Below are 19,085 nucleotides of genomic sequence, written 5' to 3' on the forward strand. Positions count from 1 at the left end.
CGTGCAATGCTTATTGCGTTTGTATTCTGTTCATCTGTACAATGGCCCTTTTTATACCTTGTTTTGCCAACTTAAAAAATAAAATTTTGTTTTCTTATTTTTAGCATATGCTTTTGTTAAAAACATACAGATAAAAAAAAATTATTGTTGAATGTAAGCACTGTAGTAATGGGATAGTTAAATGCTTTAAATTTACACAGTTAGGGAAGAAATATTTTGGAGATTACAAGGCAACGGTAGGCGTAATACAAATAAAGAAAAACAAATGTTTTCATGAGTCTTAAGTACTAGCCTTTTAAGACAAAAAACTGTTTCCAACTCTTCTATTTAAGTATTTATTTATTTATGTTGTTTAACCATTTATTCCAGTTTATTCTATTCTGTGTTATTTTGGAAGTGCCTGCACAGCCATTCACATTAGGCCCTTGACCCACTGACTATTATATGCTTCCTACTACACATTATCTGGTTATTCAAGCTCAAAGTGCTTGATTCTACACCTAATAATCTTTTTTTTAAAATAATTATTTTTATTCTAATCAGTATTAAACAAAATGAATTTTGCGACTTGAAATGGAGAAACAAAATATTTATAGTCAAGCAAGGTTCATCAAAAATCTTCTGGTTTTATAGGAATGTTACTAATTAGAACATTCAACCAATTCCAAAAAAAAAAAAAAATTCACAATGCTTCCTAATATGTCCCATCTCACGCCTTGTTGTAGCCATAAATATACTGTTCGTACCTCGCCCCAACCATGGTGGGGCTGAGGTAGCGTGGTTCATCTATCTGTAAAATTTACTGTCTGCACCCCTCCCTTCTTGTCCAAGATCCCAGATGTCATAATTTGGCGAATCATCTTCTAATCATAATCTCATTGGTGGAATATCAAACATTAGTCACCCTAAATTTTTAACGAAATTAAAAATTAAATGGAGATTAAAAGAAAATTACTGAAAACTACCTTCAAATTTTGAGTCTGAGAGTGCCGTTTCCAGCCACCTAGAAGTGCCACATACATAAAAAGATTTGTTGGGATATGGACAATGAGTATATTTAGACATGGGGGTTCGTGCAGACTTGTTACATGTCCAGAGGGGTCCACGAACGCAAAAAGGTTGGGAATCACTGCTTTAGGAAGACTTACCAAAAATATTTTTGTGGTGAATTGTGTTGCCTAAAAAAAATGCAACTGACTTAACTGACAAAATATGTATTGTAAAGAACAGGACATTATCATGAGACTTATTACTCTCCATTCCTTATGTCAAGATTTATGCTGCTATTTCCATTACTCTCCATTCCTTATGTCAAGATTTATGCTGCTATTTCCATACATCATGATTCATGTCTTTCTCCAGTTCTGTGCGTAATTTCCTCCCACTCTATCAATAAAAATGATAAACAATTGTGCCCTATAAAGCAAGATTTGTAAACTAGAACTGCATTCAGGAAACAATACAGTTATTGATACTCAGTCTTTTTCACAAGGTGGTTACCTAAAGTTGATTTATTATGAGGAATTTCTTTTCCTGGTCATCTTGCGTTTACTTTCAATACTAGTAACTGGTAGTACTAATATGAGTAATTTTATTTTAATAATGACTTACATTATATAACTATGTGATAGATAACAAAAAGTGCAACAAAAGCAATAATAGATATAAAGAATAGAATAATAATGATGATGATGGTGATGTTTTTTTTAAAATGAAAATTCAGATATATACATATTGGATCCAGATGAATTGTTTTCTTTGGACCATTTTATTGAGCCTTATAATATTCCATTGACTTTCCATTCTTCTCATAATCATTTTGTGCATTTGATTAAATAATAACAACATTTTTATTAGGTTTCTAGGTTTCCTGCATCCATTCATTTGTTTTTAGATGTATTACTTTGTCACTTGTGTATTATTTTTTTTATTAATTTATATATTTAAAAAAAATATATGTTTTATCTTGTTTTGTACTGTTTAATATTTTGATGTATTTCTTGTTTTCTTAATGTTTTTTGTGTAAATTTTCAACTATATTTGTAGCATTTATTACTTAATTTTTTCTTGATCTTGTTGAATTTTGCTTTTTTATAAATTTTTCAATATTGTTTATATTTGTAATTGTATATATGTAAATTGTAACCATTTGTTGTAATTCAGTTTTTAACTGCATTGAATTTTGGAAATACATCTTGAATTGAAAATTTGATAAAGCACATACTGTATGAATTGAAACCATCTTACTGCTCCTGAGACAGTAATTTGTAATATATTACAACTAGTTTGGCCAAATTAAAAAAATTACTAGTTTCTTGTCTCCTCGCTTATCTATTTTCTCTGCCTCACCAAATTTTTTATTTATTTTTTTTATTTCCTTTATTTTACAAAATGTACGAAAATCTCGCCAACACACATCAGTAAAATTTCTCTCTTGATTCATAGTTCGGGATTTGCATATGGTATGAATTATGTCTCCGTGCTTCTTTTGTTTGCTTTCAATGTGTCTACTTGGTAAACATGAGAAAGTAGAAGCTGTTTCCCATCCACCATCTTGGATTTGCAATCTCGAATTAAAAAAGAAAAAAAAGTGCCCTCATTCTCTTTTTTCCGAAATATTAGGACGAGAAACTTCTTTTATTAACTAGCCCTTAGAATACCTACTTATACTCTTGTGTGGTCAGGAACAATTTGAATAAAGTGTCGAGGACACAAATAATGGCTCAGCTTGAGATTCGAACCCCTGATATTATAATTGAAAGTCCAATGCTTTTCCCACTGAGTCACATGCTTTTGTAATAGACCTTGCATCATATTTTCTTAAGGCAAAGACTTATTGTTTTGTTTCTCTAATATTAGCATTCATCATGAGTTTGTTTTGTAATTGTTAAAATGATTTTGTATCCTTGATCCAGTAACCACAACATGCCTCAGCATTAGCAACCAATATGTGAACTGTTTCCCAGAAAACTCTAGGCCTATAGCTAGAATGTGTTGACGGAGCATTTTTGTTGAATAATTTGGATTAGAAATGAAAATGGTCTGCCAACAATTATCATTTAATCATATGGATTTTAAACGTAAATCCACATACATGAGTAAAGTTTTTAAAATAGCTAAGTTCAAATAAGGATTTTTATTTATTTATTTGACTAATGTGCATTCCAATTTCCAGTTCATTATTCATTATGTTGTTCCTATGATGATGTTATTTTATAAAATTGTTTATAAAAAAAAACATTGAATAACAATTTTATACATTTAGACAATTTGCATAAAATGAGCATATTATAATTAATTTTATTTTTAGTTTATATTAATCTATAGTTCTAGATTTTGTAGATAACATTTGAATTAAAAAAATTATGTATTTAACTAATTGTAGTTTTAAATAAATAGAAATTGAATCTTCCATATGGCACTTTTAAGATAAAAACAACTTTAATTTTTTGTTGAAACAATAACAAACAATTATTTTTGAAGTAAAACTATGTTAAATAATTATATTTTTAAAGTAAATAAGTCAGGTGTATGACATCTTTAAGCCAGATTTTAGCATGAGATTTTTTGTTTGATGAAAATGACAATTTGTACACATTCTATATTTGTCGAAGAAAGTTTTTATTTAATCATATAAATCATAATAAGTTTTGTATGCACTTGTAATATTCTATTTTTAGATATTTAACCCAAAGTGCTATAATCCTTTCCTCACCTTGACACTGCAGTGGTTGGTAGGCTAAAGTATTCAATATCATTGCCTATTGACCTGCTTATTAACCTTGATCCACCAATCAAATAATAGAGAAGTGAACAGAGGTTCTTATTGGCTGAATGAGGACATATAAGTCATGGATTTCAGAACCATGAGCCAGTTTAGTTAGTACCATACCCTAGAGAAGCAGAACATTGATCTACCTTCAACTTAACTTAATTTGTTTTTGTAGGACGAACATTTAACCAAGAGAACAACTAAAAGAGGCATACGTCCTAAATCGATCATTCCACAAGATAAAATAGGTAGGTATTTCAACAACTTTAAATGTTACTAAATTTTTGCAAGTAAGGATGATTCTTTGATCACCTAAGAAGGTGTTTAGATTTTTAGGGGATTTTCAAGAAAGAAGGCAGCCCCTTCTCAAAATAGAATGAGGAAGTAGACAAGAACAATGATTTATTTTTATTGGTCTTAAACCTCAACATCTTGGATCAGCATATATTTTGTAGTAGAACTAATTGGTTTTGGATATCCACGATTTTATATTCTTCTATTTTCAGACATGGGTGTGGAGCCTGTTACACCTCCTGGAAATGTGCAACCATTTCCTGAATTTTCACTGCCACAAGCAGTACCTGTGCCAACACCACCACCAGTGACAACAAAAATAACACCACTGAAAGGTACTGGTTTCAGCGGGGAAGTAACAACCCTAGTTTCACTTACAAAGACCAGACCCAAGAAGCCACAGCGTACAAGGCCAACACGTCCAACTGTTCAGCCTCCTAATTTGCCTGAATCTGAAGTTAAGAATGAATTTACCAATTTAGAGGGATTTTATACTGTTGTGGAGGATAAGGCTGAGAAGAAGAAGGACAAGAAGGAAGATAAGACGAAAGATAAAAAGAAGAAAACTGATGAACCTAAACCAACTGCTCCAGCGTATGTATTCATTGGACATTTCATTGTGTAAAACCTCTGTTCTACTGTCCTGTTATTGGATGGCTCTGACTAGAAATTTCATCTTTCTAAAAAAATTACATTTTATTTGAAAACTTTCTTTGTATGTTATTAATATGTTTTTTTTTATTTTAGGAAACAAGAAAAGAAATCTGTGTTTGGTATCTTTAAAAGGAATAAAAGAGATAAGAGTCCAAGCCAAGGCAAACCTCAATCAAAGAAAAAAGAAGGTAATTATATATTATTAATTTTAAATCTAATATAATTGAATGGCAAAATTCAGTGCATAATATTCTATAAAAAAAAATTGTATAATGTGTTTATGAACAAAGCCTGCCTAGTTAGGGCAATACTTTAAGCAATCCATACATCTATCTATCTATCTGTAAGTACTGTAGTCAATCAGTAATTCATTTAATCATTCAGTGCAAAGAACTTTTAAAGGAAATACTTTGTGTAGTATTTGTATGACATAAACCTTGTTACCTATAATACATTCCATACATTTATTCATTGTTCATCATGCCTAGTTGAACATTCAGCAGTTATGTTGTCGTAATAATAAGTCAATGTGAAAAATTACAATTGAAAGTATGGTATTGAAAGTATACAGTATAAAATTATTATTGATAATTACTATCATTTTATATGTAATGATATGAATAATAATGAGAATGATGATAATTAAAATGATAACTATAAATAATAGTAATTTAATTTAAAATTATGCAAGGTTTTTTGAAAGATGGGCTTTCATTTTTTTGTTTCTCTTGTTTAATTTCTACTTTAATGATTTATTTGTCATGAAATCCCTTATATTATTTTATTTTAATTGTTTATCGATTTCTATTGGTTATTTTAACACAGAGGAAGATGTAAGTGAGATTGCATGGCAAATTGATGTAACTAGTTTAGTTGCACTTCCATTAAAGCAAGCTATCTGCTGCTAAGTTTTACGTTTTACATGTTGCGGTTATCACAATGCTGGAAAAAATCTTGGACAACTCGAACTGATGAAAATTAAGTTTCACAAAAGTGATTCAACTCACAAAGTTTACCATAGGCAGGAATTCTCCACGCTTTGAGGGGACCTATACTTTTTTCCAATGAAACCTGTGGTAATCAAATGAAAACGGAACCCAGGTTTTTTTAAAAAAAAACATTGTGAATGATGAAGAATGCAGTTTTCAATGCTAGAGGATGTTGGTAGCAATGCAGTTTAGTATTAATGCTGGACATAAAAAAGCTGTTTGCAGTGCCATAATGATGAATGATATATTTGATCAGGAAGCATAATATATACCATATATATTATATATATATATATATACCTATATATAATATTATGTTTTTGGAACGTGCTTATTGGAAATGGATCACAGTTTAATATGCTGTTTTTTAAAGTGCAATAAAACATTCTGTGATTGATGGCAGAATGTGTAACACATTGCTAAAGAACTCTCATAAATAATGTATATAAAACATAAATATAGTTAATGATATGATGTATTAAAATCAGTGTATTTTATGTATAGACACAAAATATAAATTAATGATGAAAATTGAATAAAAGAATAATTGATATTAGCATTTGTATGTCTAAAATTATGAATACTTATCTATACCTGTAATTAATATCTAGGTTGGTATTTATAAGAATGTTTGATTTCATATACTCAATACATTAGATTACCTCTTTGTTACCTAATTACAAAAAACAAAAATAATTAAGATAGTATAATACATATTCCAAGTATCGAAATGCACGCCATCGTGTCGGGATTCAATCCTGTCGATACTTGGAGTATGTATTATACTATATTATCTGAGATTAATCAGTGGACCTTTCGGTTAAAAATAATTAAAATTAAAAAAAAAAATTACAGTAAGCAATCATGTAGGAAAAACACAAGTTTAAGTCTACATAATCTAAAACAGTGTATTTGCATATGGAAAGCTCTACTATTATGAAGTACATTGTATATTTTAATTGATACTCAATCATTTTTACACTATTACAATCTAAATACAATAGATTAAAATTCAGCAACATAAAGATCTCTCGCCATCTTGCAAAATATCTCTTAAAGTATTTCAGTGTTGAGCTTTGGTAAAACAAATTCCCTATTACATTGAAAATTGTGTAATTAATAATTGTAAAGTAATGTAATTGATTTAACTACAATTTATACAGGTCAAATCTTAGCCAAGTGCCGGAATTACATTATATTTCTAATTGTAGTTATACATAAAAAATAGTTATTTACAAATGTTCACTAAAAAGTTTATCTAAAAATGAAAAGGCTGACCACAAACATAATTTTACTCAAAACCCAGGAATTACCACAAAAAGGGAATCATTAATGAAAACAACAACAATGATTAAGATTTTCATTTAAAAAAAAAAGAAAAGTTAAGATAAATGAAGCAGTCATATTAATATAAAAAAGAGAAACATACTGAATGTATTGTTATTTATGTGAAATAGATATGACAAACAACTAATTGGTTTAACAAAACAGATCATTTTATACTAAAACATCAACCACTTAGAAAGCTAAAATATAGATACAAGTACAATAAATGGGCCACTCAACAAACATAGATTTCAAAAAAGGAAGTCAAAATGTCGAAGGAAAACAAATAAAATCAACCAATCAGAAACATTGACCTCTGCTTATAAATCATCTCATGACTATTATAAACATGATCCTGGAAAGATTTGGATTAATCCTTAATTGTCTATTAGTACTGTAATGGAAACGAATTATGTTTTAAATGAGCTATAAAACATGTAAAAGCGTTAATTCAGAAAACCACTTAAGTCCACATAAACCTAAATTCTTGCAGAATCTCATTTTAACAGAAGTAAATACTTATATCAAGAGTATATCAGTTTAGCTGATTATCATTTGCAAAGGGATTATTCAACTAAAAAGGCTAAAGTTATACCAACACATATTGATTAGAACTTTGTACAATTTATAAAAAGTTAGAAATAAGTTATTCTTTCTGGTTGGGTCATAATTTTTCCATTATACAGGTTTAATATATAGTGGAGAAAAAAATTATCCGAATAAATAATAAGATAACATTTATTGTCCAATAGAACAACTGGAAATTTGTTTTCCTCTGGCAATACAAAGACAAACTTCATAATATGAAAAACTATTAAATAATAAAAAGCTTACATTATATTTCTCTATGTTTGCTTATTTTAAAAACATCAAGATACATTTGGAGTTCTTCCATTTACAAGTTCATTGTTTTTTATCTGATAAGACTGTATTCATTGGAACATTATGCTTCATTTTTCCTCCATATTTTATTCACCATCAATAATCATCCTATATTCCATATATGGCACTCTGCAATCTCTCCTTAATAACCAAGTCATGGTTACCTCACATCACATTATTCCACATGTTCTATTTGCCTACCTCTCCCATTACTGCATCCTGCCATGATATTCTTAAATCCATATCATTTCAACATTTCATTGTTTTAATAGATGATTTTATAAGACATACTATACAAATGCACAATAGCATGTCACCTGAAATATTCTTGAGCCTAGTCAATGATTCATGATTTCTTAACTAAGCTCTGGACTGTTATCCTTGCTAATGTCTAAGAGTCTCCATCTTCAGTCCTATGCAAAGAGCACCCCAAGATAACCTCTCTGGGGCTGTTCAATGCTTCTTTGTGATTCAGGTTATGAATTGTCAGGTTATGATTCTGTTAATTCTTGATTGATCTATTCATGTATTTATGCATTCATCAAAACCTCAACAATGCCAATATGAATGTTCAATCCAATCATATAACTTAAAACTTTAAATCACTAAGCTTTCCACATTCCTCTTGCTTATTGTCTTCATCCAAACATTTTTTGACTTCATTTACATTGCTTTTATCTGCCAAGTATGTAAATGAATAGTAGATTAGTATGCATATTCATGAAGCATACCAGCCTTATTTTGGGTCATAAACTATTGTTATGCATTATCTAATTTTTAACATATTTATTTGACGCTAGCTATCATTTTAAATCTTCAGATTCTAAAGAAAAGAAGGCAAAAGCAGCAGAAGATAAGAAGAAGAAGAAAGTTTCAAAAGATATTACACCTGCTGTTGAGGAAAAACCAACTCCTCCTCCGGCAGAAAACAAGCCAACTCCATCCCCAGCCATTACTGAACCAGTTTCTCCACCATTAGAGGAAAAACCAACTCCCCCTGTTGCTGAAGAAAAACCAGAGAAGAAGCCCTTGAAACCGCCTGGAGGTATGGGGTTTGGAAACATCTTAGCAAAAACTGATCTGGATAAACATTTGAATAAGGTATGGAATGTTACATTTCTTCTTGTACAAAAGATTTTGTTTGTAAATTCTTTATATACATTTGAGAAACTGCAAATATATCCTTATATAGCAAAAAATATACTAATAATGAAAATATGAAATCCCAAATCAATGGCATAGCTCTCTCTTTATCTTATGTACATATAAGAACCAAATGAAATTTATTTATTTTTTTTTTCTTCCTTCATATTCTTGACTGCAGAGAAAATCTTCTCCATTGCTTGTAAGTGGAAAGGAAGTCGAGCCTGATAAGCCAAACAAGAAAGAAGATGAAAAACCTACTGTGGATCAGATTCAAGAAGGGATTCCAGAAAATCCTTTAAATGACATCAAAAGTGATTTGAAAGCTGAAATTGAAAAGAATGGTAAAGAACCTTCAGCAGTAGAACTTACTAAAAATGTAGAGGAGGTAGATGATTCTGATAAAAAGTCAGAACCAACAGAAGAGAAAGAAGAAAATACACCTGTGAAAGCAAAAGAACTAAAGGAAGAGAATACTGAAGCTGAGGAAGTGGCAAATAAGGAGATTAAAAGTGTTGGGGTGACAAATGGTAAAGACTCAGAACCTGTTGACGTAGAAGTCAAGACTAGCGAAAACAATGATGTTCCAGTTGCCGTGGAGAATAAAGATGAAGTCAAAGTTGTGGCTGAAGAAGCAAATAATGAAAATAAACAAGAAAATACAAATATTGTAAAAAAAGATGAAAATTTTGATACCACCGATGGAAATAAAAAGGAAATAACACAGCCAATTGAGAAATTGAATGAGGAAGAAAACGAATTACCTCAAACAGAACTAAAAACTGAAACAGAAACAGAAACTCAGCCATCTTCAAAAATTTCTTTAGAGTCAGAAGGAAATACTACTGTAAAGGAAACTGAGTCAACTGAAGTTTCAACAGAAGAGAGTGCAAAAGAGAAAGAGGAAGGAAAGAAAGAGGAAAAGGATGAGAAAAAAGAAGATGAAAACGAAGAGAAAAAAGAAAATGAAAAAGATGAAAAAAGGGAAGAAATACACAATGCATCTGAGGAAATCAGTGACAAAATAGTAAATGTAGTTAATAAAGATGTGACAAAAATATGTACTGATGAGGAAAGTACGGAAAAAGTTCCAGATGTAAATGGAACAAAGGAGAATACTGACACGACTGAAAGCACATCAGCACCAAAAGTTGAAACAGCAAAACCAGTGTCACCAGAATCAGACCGACCAAACTTGCTTTCAATAAATGTGGATAGTGCAAGTTCTGAAAACAATGAACAAAAATCACCCATCAAGAGTCCTAGTAGGCCAACACCATCCCCAAGGCCCACAGCTGCTCCAAGGCCAAAATCCGCACAAACCGATGGACGTCCTCCACCTGTTACTAAACCTAGACCAACATCTATGAAGCCATCACCATCAACGAAGCCAAAACCTAGTAAGTCAATATTCCTCCTATACAAAATTTAGTACTTTGAATATTTAAAAAAAAAATTGAATAAAATACAATATAATTTTACTTATTATTATAAACATTTAAAAACTTCTCCATATCAAAGTTCATATTATGTGATTTATCTGTAATTTGTTGTGTGTTATGCAATACCTTCAGACGAACCTGTCCCGAGGTAGTTTACCAGCTGGTCCTCATAATAGCTCAATTGGTCAAGTGTCCGATCAGAAGGGTCACGGTTACAAATCCCATAGTGTATCATGTTTTTCTGAAATTTGCCTTCATATCAATTGCTTCATCAATTGCTTTATTTAAAAAATCACTTATTCCAACAATAACATGAAGCGCCACTGATAATTACTTCGGTTTTTTAAATGGCACTATATAAGTTCTTACCTTATTATTATTATATGTCACTATTTCGCCTGTACAAATTCAGTATTATTTTATTCAGATACTGGTAAAATATGTTTTTTGAATCATTTACTAATTTTTTCCCAATTGTTGTATGCATTCTTGGCATCTAAAAGCTAACCATCTGTGTCATATCAATCTCTCATTAAACTTGTTATTCTTCCATACACATAAAAGCTCTTGAATAATAAGTTCCTTTATGAAAAATATATTTGTTTGTTTGTTTTTATTGTTTAGAAAAATCTAATAGTACTTTACAAATGGTGATTGAAAGCAATGTGGCAAATGCTGAGACGAATGGAACATCAAATGGTGATGTTAAACCAAGAAGTGAAAAATCACCGCCACCCTCAAAACCTCCAGGTAGTATTTCAATTTCTAAAGAAACCCAAGCATTACATGCAGCCACACCAGATTGCCACTTAATCTCAAGTCTCTGTGGTAGTGGTGTATCACGTAGTATTGACATGGGGGAGCTGATTGGGGATTAGGCATCCTTGAGGATTAGGTGAGAAAAAGAGAGAGAGAAGGAGAGCTACTGTAGCTGGAAAAAATGTGATTTTTTTTTTCTGCTCAGTGAATTACCAATTGGGCAATTGGGAGCTTTTATTGAGGAACCCCAAATCTACGCTTCCCTGTAGATGCCTCACTAGTTTGTATGTCTGTTCTTTTTGTGGTGAATTCCTAATATCTCTTTGATTTCTAAGCCCCACTTTTTTGTAAGTCAATACCAGTCACGTTATGAAATGCCCACAATGCTTCAGTCATCGTTTCGCATAGGGCATCACTATTGTCAAGTATAGTAGGTCTTGGAATCCCTCATCACCAGATATGAAATATGTCAGATTCAAAGGACAGACAAAGCATAAATCTTTCTTGAGTTATGAAACCAATTATCATTACCTTAAATGCTTGAATAAGCGTCGCTCTCGGATAAGCGCTGCACCAAACGTGATTTTGTTTGTTAAGCGCCGCCCTCGAATAAGCGATGCGACGCTTAATCGAAAGTATGTAATATTACCATGCAGTGTGTGCAGTGTTAAAATGAATAAGTAACACAATGAAGATAAAAGAATTTCTTTATAAATGTTTTTTTACGATGATAGGACCTATGATAGGCCTACTGAACTACGGGATTATGTGAAATAGGTAACATGGGAACAAGCATTGAAAGCACGGCGCCAATATTTTTTATAAGCGCCGTTCTCGAATAAGCGCCGCACTGAAGCCTCCAAAGATTTTGTAAGTGCTGAAGCGCTTATTCGAGCATTTACGGTACTACTTATTTTAATTGTCATATGTCGCCTTGTGTTGCTTTTAAAATCTAATGATTATCTTTTTTTCTGATTTTCTTTAGTGAGAGCACGACCAAAATCAATTGAAAATTCACCATCAAAGAACTCACCAGATGTAGCTGATAAAAACTTTAGTCCTAAAAAGGAATAATAAATAATCACACCAGATTCATGATCAATATCTATTGATTATAATTTGTCAGAAAGTGCAAGACTGTGCAATGCAACTTTCCAGAATGCCCATCAAACTTCATAGATGGGAAAGGAATACGAGCTTGTCTCAGAGCCACACTCTGCCTTGTTTTTCTATCAGTGGTTGTCGTTTTTTGGGAATACAGCGACAATATCCAGGAGCATGGCTTAGCAGAATGGTCAATTTGAACGTCTATTTACTCATTTCTCTCAAGACCTCAACCTGGACATTTCAAGTACAGTATGTAGATATCAATATTTATGATGGTGTAATAAAAATAATGATACTGTATAAATTTTTAGGTTTATATTGAGACAACTTATATAGTATAGTATAGTATAAATCTCAGATTTATAGTATTAAATAATGGAGTTGAGCTGTAGTTTGGTCAACATGCTTGCCTTCCAATCCTATGGTTCTCAAACCAGAATTTTTGTCTCGTATGACTAAAATCACCACTCACAGACCTCTCCACTAAGCGCTGCCCTCACTATCAACTTTTATGTGGCAAATACCTGTGCCTTGCTCATATATGCGTGTATATATGACATCATGCCCATATATAGGAAATTCACAGGTATTGATCACGCAAAATTTGATAGTGTGGAAAGTCCAAATGATAAGCTTTTCTAGATGGGTCACAATATTGTGTAAACATTAATACAAGTGAAGTAATCTATAATTTTATACTTAAAGTGGGAAAAAAAAATTACCATATTAAAGTACTAAGTGCATGTACTGAAGAGTAATTAAGCTTCTATATATTTAATTTCTATACCTTTTGTCTATGACTTGAGATAAAATAATGTACTGTATTTCTTTAATTATTAGTTGATGAAATATACATAATACTGCAAAATCATAAAATAAAGTTTGAACAATTTAGATGATGAAAAGTAGTAAAAAAATATCAGTTAAAGTAATATCTGTTAAAAAAAAATTGGTATTTCTATGAGGAATTTATAATGTTTGCAAGTGATTCAACCAGTGTTTAATTAAAATGTTTGAATGCTTACATGATGAGGTCTGCTGGTGAGGACCCCACTCCCCCTCCTTCAGTTGTAAGAATTGTTGCCTTGTAGATATTTCAGGGAACAATTTGGCCAAATCAGATTCAGTTGTCAAGTACTGTATAGATATATATTATGGAAGTAAAATACGATTTGCAGTAAGGTGATCTGTATACGTGTAAAAATAATTTTATTTTTGCATTATAATGAAGTTTACAAAAATGAAATGGTCTTTTCAGCATTTATTTCCGTGAATTGGAATAAATTATAAGATATAAACTATTGTGAATCAAATTTCTCGAATTTGGAATATTTATTTAAAGTGCCCTTCAGGAATCTGGTAGATTAAGTTCAATGGAAACCCTGATTATAGTGTTATGTTTGTCAAATTGCACTAAATATTTTTACAGTGTCAAATGTCAAGATTGTGTAAATGCCACTGTTATGGCCTTTAAAATTTAAAATTTCAAAATTTGTCTTCACTTTGCAAAACAAGTGAATTACCTGCAACACTAAAGCACATAGAAATGAATGTAAAATGCATCATACATGTGAGCAGGCATTGACCATACCACTAATTGAGAACCTCTCAATCAGAGACCTCAAATGTATATTTTATAAGGCCATCCTTGCAGCTCATCATTCTTCCCCTAAATACGGTTAGAGTATGAGTATACTAACCTAACCGTTGGGCCATTACAATTCAAACGGTTTGTCTCAGAACCAAAAATACCATCAATTGAGATTTGTATGTATGCCACATGGTGTACTGAAACCTATAATTATTTATTAAGCACATTTTTTATCTATTTGATAGATACTTATCGAATAAAGACCAAAGTTGCTAAAGACCAGGAAAACCTCATTCCCAAAAACGGTCTTTAATTAGAGGGAGACCTGTGACTATAATCATTAATACCTATTAATGACACATTTTAAGGCCTATTAATGACACATTTTAAGGCCATTTTTAAATATTACTTGAGCAGAGATGCCCAACATCAACATGGTATGTCTGTTTGTGCAAATTCGACATACAGTATATGCATAAATACTATTGGTTACCGTTTACACTTGAGTGTACAGTTTTATAAATGTCATCATATTGAGGGCAGTATTTATGTCGTGTTCCTTCACCAATTTGATAATTATAGACAATTTAAATGCTAGGCTTACTTGAAAGCAAAGACTACTTGTATTTAGATAAACTATTTTGGTTAAACAAATTGTGTTTTTCTAGCTGTGTTTTCTTATTATGTACATAGCATTTACATACAGTGGAAAAATTCAATCAAGTTTGACCAGTTTTAATAATATTTTGATAATCAGAATATTCATTTAATTTTGTATAACTATTATTTTCTATTCTATTATGTGTTTGTTTATAAACCTTTCTTTCAATAGAATACTGTGTATATTTATTGTTGTTAGTGGTGATCATTTATTGCTATTGTAGATATATAAAAGTTTACTTATGCTCATTATTCTAAATTACATTGTAAGATGTCCCATCATAATTTCACATGTGTTTTCTCATAGGTTGTATTGCCTTAATTCTTTTATTTGATAACTGTGGGCCAAAGTATAACAAGTTAATCTATAGTTAATACATTTGCTAACAAGGATGATTGTGCACAAACATAAAATATATATTAAATAAAGGTTATCTTTCAAAGTCTTATTTGCATGTAGGATTTGCTGTCTTTTTGACAGTTTCAGCAAAATAATTGCTATTATAAGTCTGTATTGACGTCATCACTGAAACTTCCAGTGTTATTTTTCTATCCCAAACCGTGCACTATAGGTAAGATAATTATAAATTATGCTAGTGTATGATTTTCAGCATTAATTGCTTATTAGTGAATACTGAGTAGACCATCTAGTAATTATCATTACAGCAATAGGTTAACTTTGAAAGGTAATGTTTATTTATTGTGTCATCAACAAAGTCAAGCATCAATATCCATGCTGCTATCCCAGCATAAACATATTTTCAACCAAACATTTCCATAGCAAAGCTAACTCATAAGTAGCAGCTGTCAAATACCTATTTTTATACACATGCGCTGTCTGTGTGAGTAGTTTGATAAAATAATTGAACCAATGACTTGGGCTATGTTCTCACACGGCAGCTAACGATTAGCAGGATCCGGATCCTGCTAACCGGTAGCTGCCATGCGTCCATACATGAAAATCCCGATACGGATACCAAAAATATGATGACCGAATTACTGGCCAATAAGAAACTGGAAATTGTTAAACGTGTATGTGTGATTGGTTGATGATGAAACCGCGCTCAACTTGCTAACCGTTACGTTGCAAACGGTTAGCGCTAACCGATCGGGCGTTCTCACGCAGGTGCTAACGGTAAAGCCTGTTTTCCACACGAATCCAAGGCATCGGCTTATGCATATGCGCATTCACATTCCTATCAGAGTTTTTGCGAAACGAAAAAATGCGCAACCAATCAGAGCTCAGGAAGCGAACCAACGCTTTAATTCGCGCAAAAAAAATCGCCTATTGGAAAGCCAGCTTTAGCTCCTGATCCGGATACTAGGGTTCTCGTGAGAACCAGGCATGAATGTTTATTATACTTATCATAAATACATTCATGTTTTGGTCACAAGTAATTCTGATAATTACTTAAGGTGTTAAGAACACACTGTACTACTAGGTATATGTTGTGGAATATCATTTAAGCTGCTGCATTCAACTCGGATTCGTTCGAACCGAAATTCGGACCGCCTTTATGATGCGCTACCAGCGTCTCTATTCTTACACAATGATTCGATTTTCTGTTCGGTTCGGGAGGCTTTCAGATCCGAAAATTCTGATTTGGTGTTAATGCACCTTTAATTAATTATACTTTTTTCGTGGACCACTTTGCAGCCAAGTATGAATTTTCAAAGACCATTATACTTTTATGAATACAGGATTTACGTGCATAATTATAAAGGGTGAAGATAATGTTTAGTTTTTGAAGACACAAGATATTATTATTACTGTAGTTTTGTATATCTCCTATGATTGCAAGTGTAATTGAGGTATCGATTTTTGATTTATGTATTTTCTATATCATTATTGCAATATACAAAATAAGTGTTGGAATAAAATATCAAATATTGCCAATACTCTAGTTTTCATATGTGTTTTCTTATAGATTCAATCCAAGAACCTTGGTCATAGGCCTATATATTTTGCTTCTGGTAGATAAAATTACATTAAAATAAAAAAACAAAGAACAAATGAACAATGTACTTTATATAAACGCTGTGGCTAGAGATACGGTACCGTATTTCTACTGCCAGTCCGGAAGAGCTCCCTCCCCCCATCCCTAGTCGGGGAGAAAAGCACAATTCGTCGTGAGAAAAAAAAATGTTTCTATATTCTACCCTTTTTTCTACATATTAGTAGACTCTAAAATCGATTAAATAAGCTTTGAAACCCCAAAATTTGGGGGGGGGGAAGCTTGGCCGCCCCCCCCCCCGGGGCCACTTTCGAAGCCTTTTACTCGTAGCTCAACCACGCCCACTTTGCTTTCGTCTGGGAAATCTGACCCCTCGTCGGGGGAATAGGCCCTCCGTCGGGCAAATCCAGGCGTCACCACTGGAATTTCTATACGGTAGTTCTGCAGATATTATACTGTACCAGATTTCAAATTTAACACGTAGAAATTATTGAGATGGTGGTTAGGGGGGAAAAATGCAGGAAGAACTAATCTTACAACGACAATTAATGGTTGTGCCAATACTTCCCCCTATCAATCTATACTCGATAGGTTAAGCTCAGTCGGCTGGCTGGCTAAACTTGGGGTAGCCACTGTGTGTGCGCTGAACTTTGGAGATCGCTTGATCCCCGGTTTAATGTCCATCGCTGCTGTCCATGTGTTTCAATTGGTGGACTGAAATGTAAGTTTCAAAAAGCGCACCGTATTTCGGATGAGACGTTCCGTGGGTACTGTGTGCAAAATGGCCCATCTGTACATTACAGAACGCAGTGCACTCTTCGGAAAAATATAGGGGATTTTCTCCCGGTGTCTTACCAATTCACAACCACTGGAAGTAAGTCTCAGTATTTTCGTGGGTTAAGGCCTGTTTATAGTTCAACGATAACGATAAAAAGAAAGCTAAAAAGCAATTGTTCATATAGAAAATAAGAGAAGTTTTTGCACTAGAACGATTCGATAACTATTTATCAGTTGTGCGATAACAACATATTTTGACAAATCAAATCAGATGCCGTCATAATCATGGAAAAACATTAAAATCGTAGTAGTAGCAACTCAAATTATAATAAAGGCACGCGCACTGAGAGTCGTGTATTATAAGTAATTCAGATGTTTGTGGGCAGAGATAGAGTACCGGTTGTACAGCACACTTTCGATAAAACTTGGGTCATTTATGCAGTTCATTTCAACAATTTTCAGGCATCTTCTTGACATACGAAATTATTACATTGCGAACGAAAAGTGAGGGACCTATCCCCAACCCCCTCAACAATATTTGGGGACGTGTCCCCTTTTTCCCTCCTTGATCATGGGTTTAGGGAGAGACATCCCCTTCCATTTGAGATTTTTTTGAATTAGTAGACGGCTCTTGAATGACATCTGAAAAGAAGTTAAGCTTACAATAGAAAGTGTATGTTTTACAAGGGGAGCCTACTACATGTAACATGTATACATGAGAAGCACACACACAAGGCGAGTGACTATGTTTTTTTCGAGGTCACCGAAAGTGGGTGGCTAGCCACCCTATTCACCCCCTAGATCCGCCTCTGTACTGGTTAATAATAATAATAGTTGAATTCGAATAATTATCAATAAATATACAGTACAGTTATAAAGCATGAATGCGTAAGCTTTTTTAAGTTCCAGAAAATAATTAAACTAATAACAATGTGTACAAAAATTCAAATTGCATAATGTTTAAGAACTTACAAAAATATTGTGATTATGTTGACTTTGTACATAATTTATTTACAGTATTTTTAAGTCATAGCTAAAAACCATGCACACTCAGCAGTATTTAACATGCATTGGGTGGCGAGGAACAGGGAAATGGCACACAAGTCGTTTATTTGCTTAAAACCAAGATTTACCGATCATGATTACACTAATAATAATAATAATAATAATCATATTTTCCATATGATGTTTCCATAGGGCTGGAGTAGGAATATACCGTAGCTCCATGCATGAGACGCGATATATATATTTTCAATTCCTCTCCACAACCCTATAAAACCATTTATCTTAATAAGCAACTCTTTTGTAAGAGACATGTGCTACTTTTGACATTTGTTCGTTTGTCATTCACTTATCATTTTAAATATATTTCTGTTTGTTGCTTTGTTTGATTTGCAGGCCTAGATCTATGATTTTTATTGGCCTCTGTTTGATTGAGTTTATTATGTTTAAGGTTCTTTGTAGGGCCTATTGTTTAGCATATTTTAAACATTTTATTTCAAAATTGTGTTTGTGTATGCCTAGTTGAAGTTTGCTTATGCTTTTTTTTTTTTTTTTTTTTTTGTAAAAACTGTTAATTTGGATGCACCACTACTATTGTGTGTGCCACCGATCTTAAGGTGTTATTGCATTAAATTGATTGATTGAGTTAAACGTCGACGCGTTGGGCTGCGTCGCGATTCCGTCTGAGTTGGCCTTTATGGAACATGAAGACGCCAATATGGGCATTGTTAG

The 19,085-nt window shown here is 32.4% G+C and overlaps 1 protein-coding gene across 2 annotated transcripts in view; it reads left to right on the forward strand.

The window, feature by feature from the left end:
* LOC117114936 (F-actin-uncapping protein LRRC16A-like) overlaps window positions 1–16,518 on the forward strand; it is a 64,038-nt gene extending 47,520 nt beyond the window's left edge. For both annotated transcript variants that reach the window (XM_033258564.1, XM_033258565.1), the window contains 7 exons: window positions 3,948–4,020; window positions 4,279–4,660; window positions 4,814–4,908; window positions 8,738–9,018; window positions 9,242–10,460; window positions 11,127–11,252; window positions 12,247–16,518. In XM_033258564.1, coding sequence (XP_033114455.1) covers window positions 3,948–4,020; window positions 4,279–4,660; window positions 4,814–4,908; window positions 8,738–9,018; window positions 9,242–10,460; window positions 11,127–11,252; window positions 12,247–12,335 — 2,265 coding nt within the window. In that variant the 3' untranslated portion in view covers window positions 12,336–16,518. The remainder of the gene's footprint in view (window positions 1–3,947; window positions 4,021–4,278; window positions 4,661–4,813; window positions 4,909–8,737; window positions 9,019–9,241; window positions 10,461–11,126; window positions 11,253–12,246) is intronic.
* Window positions 16,519–19,085: the final 2,567 nt, after the last annotated feature.

Source organism: Anneissia japonica, unplaced genomic scaffold (genome assembly GCF_011630105.1).
Source record: "Anneissia japonica isolate Jap-2015-1 unplaced genomic scaffold, ASM1163010v1 scaffold288189_len579620_cov203, whole genome shotgun sequence".
NCBI lineage: Eukaryota > Metazoa > Echinodermata > Crinoidea > Comatulida > Comatulidae > Anneissia > Anneissia japonica.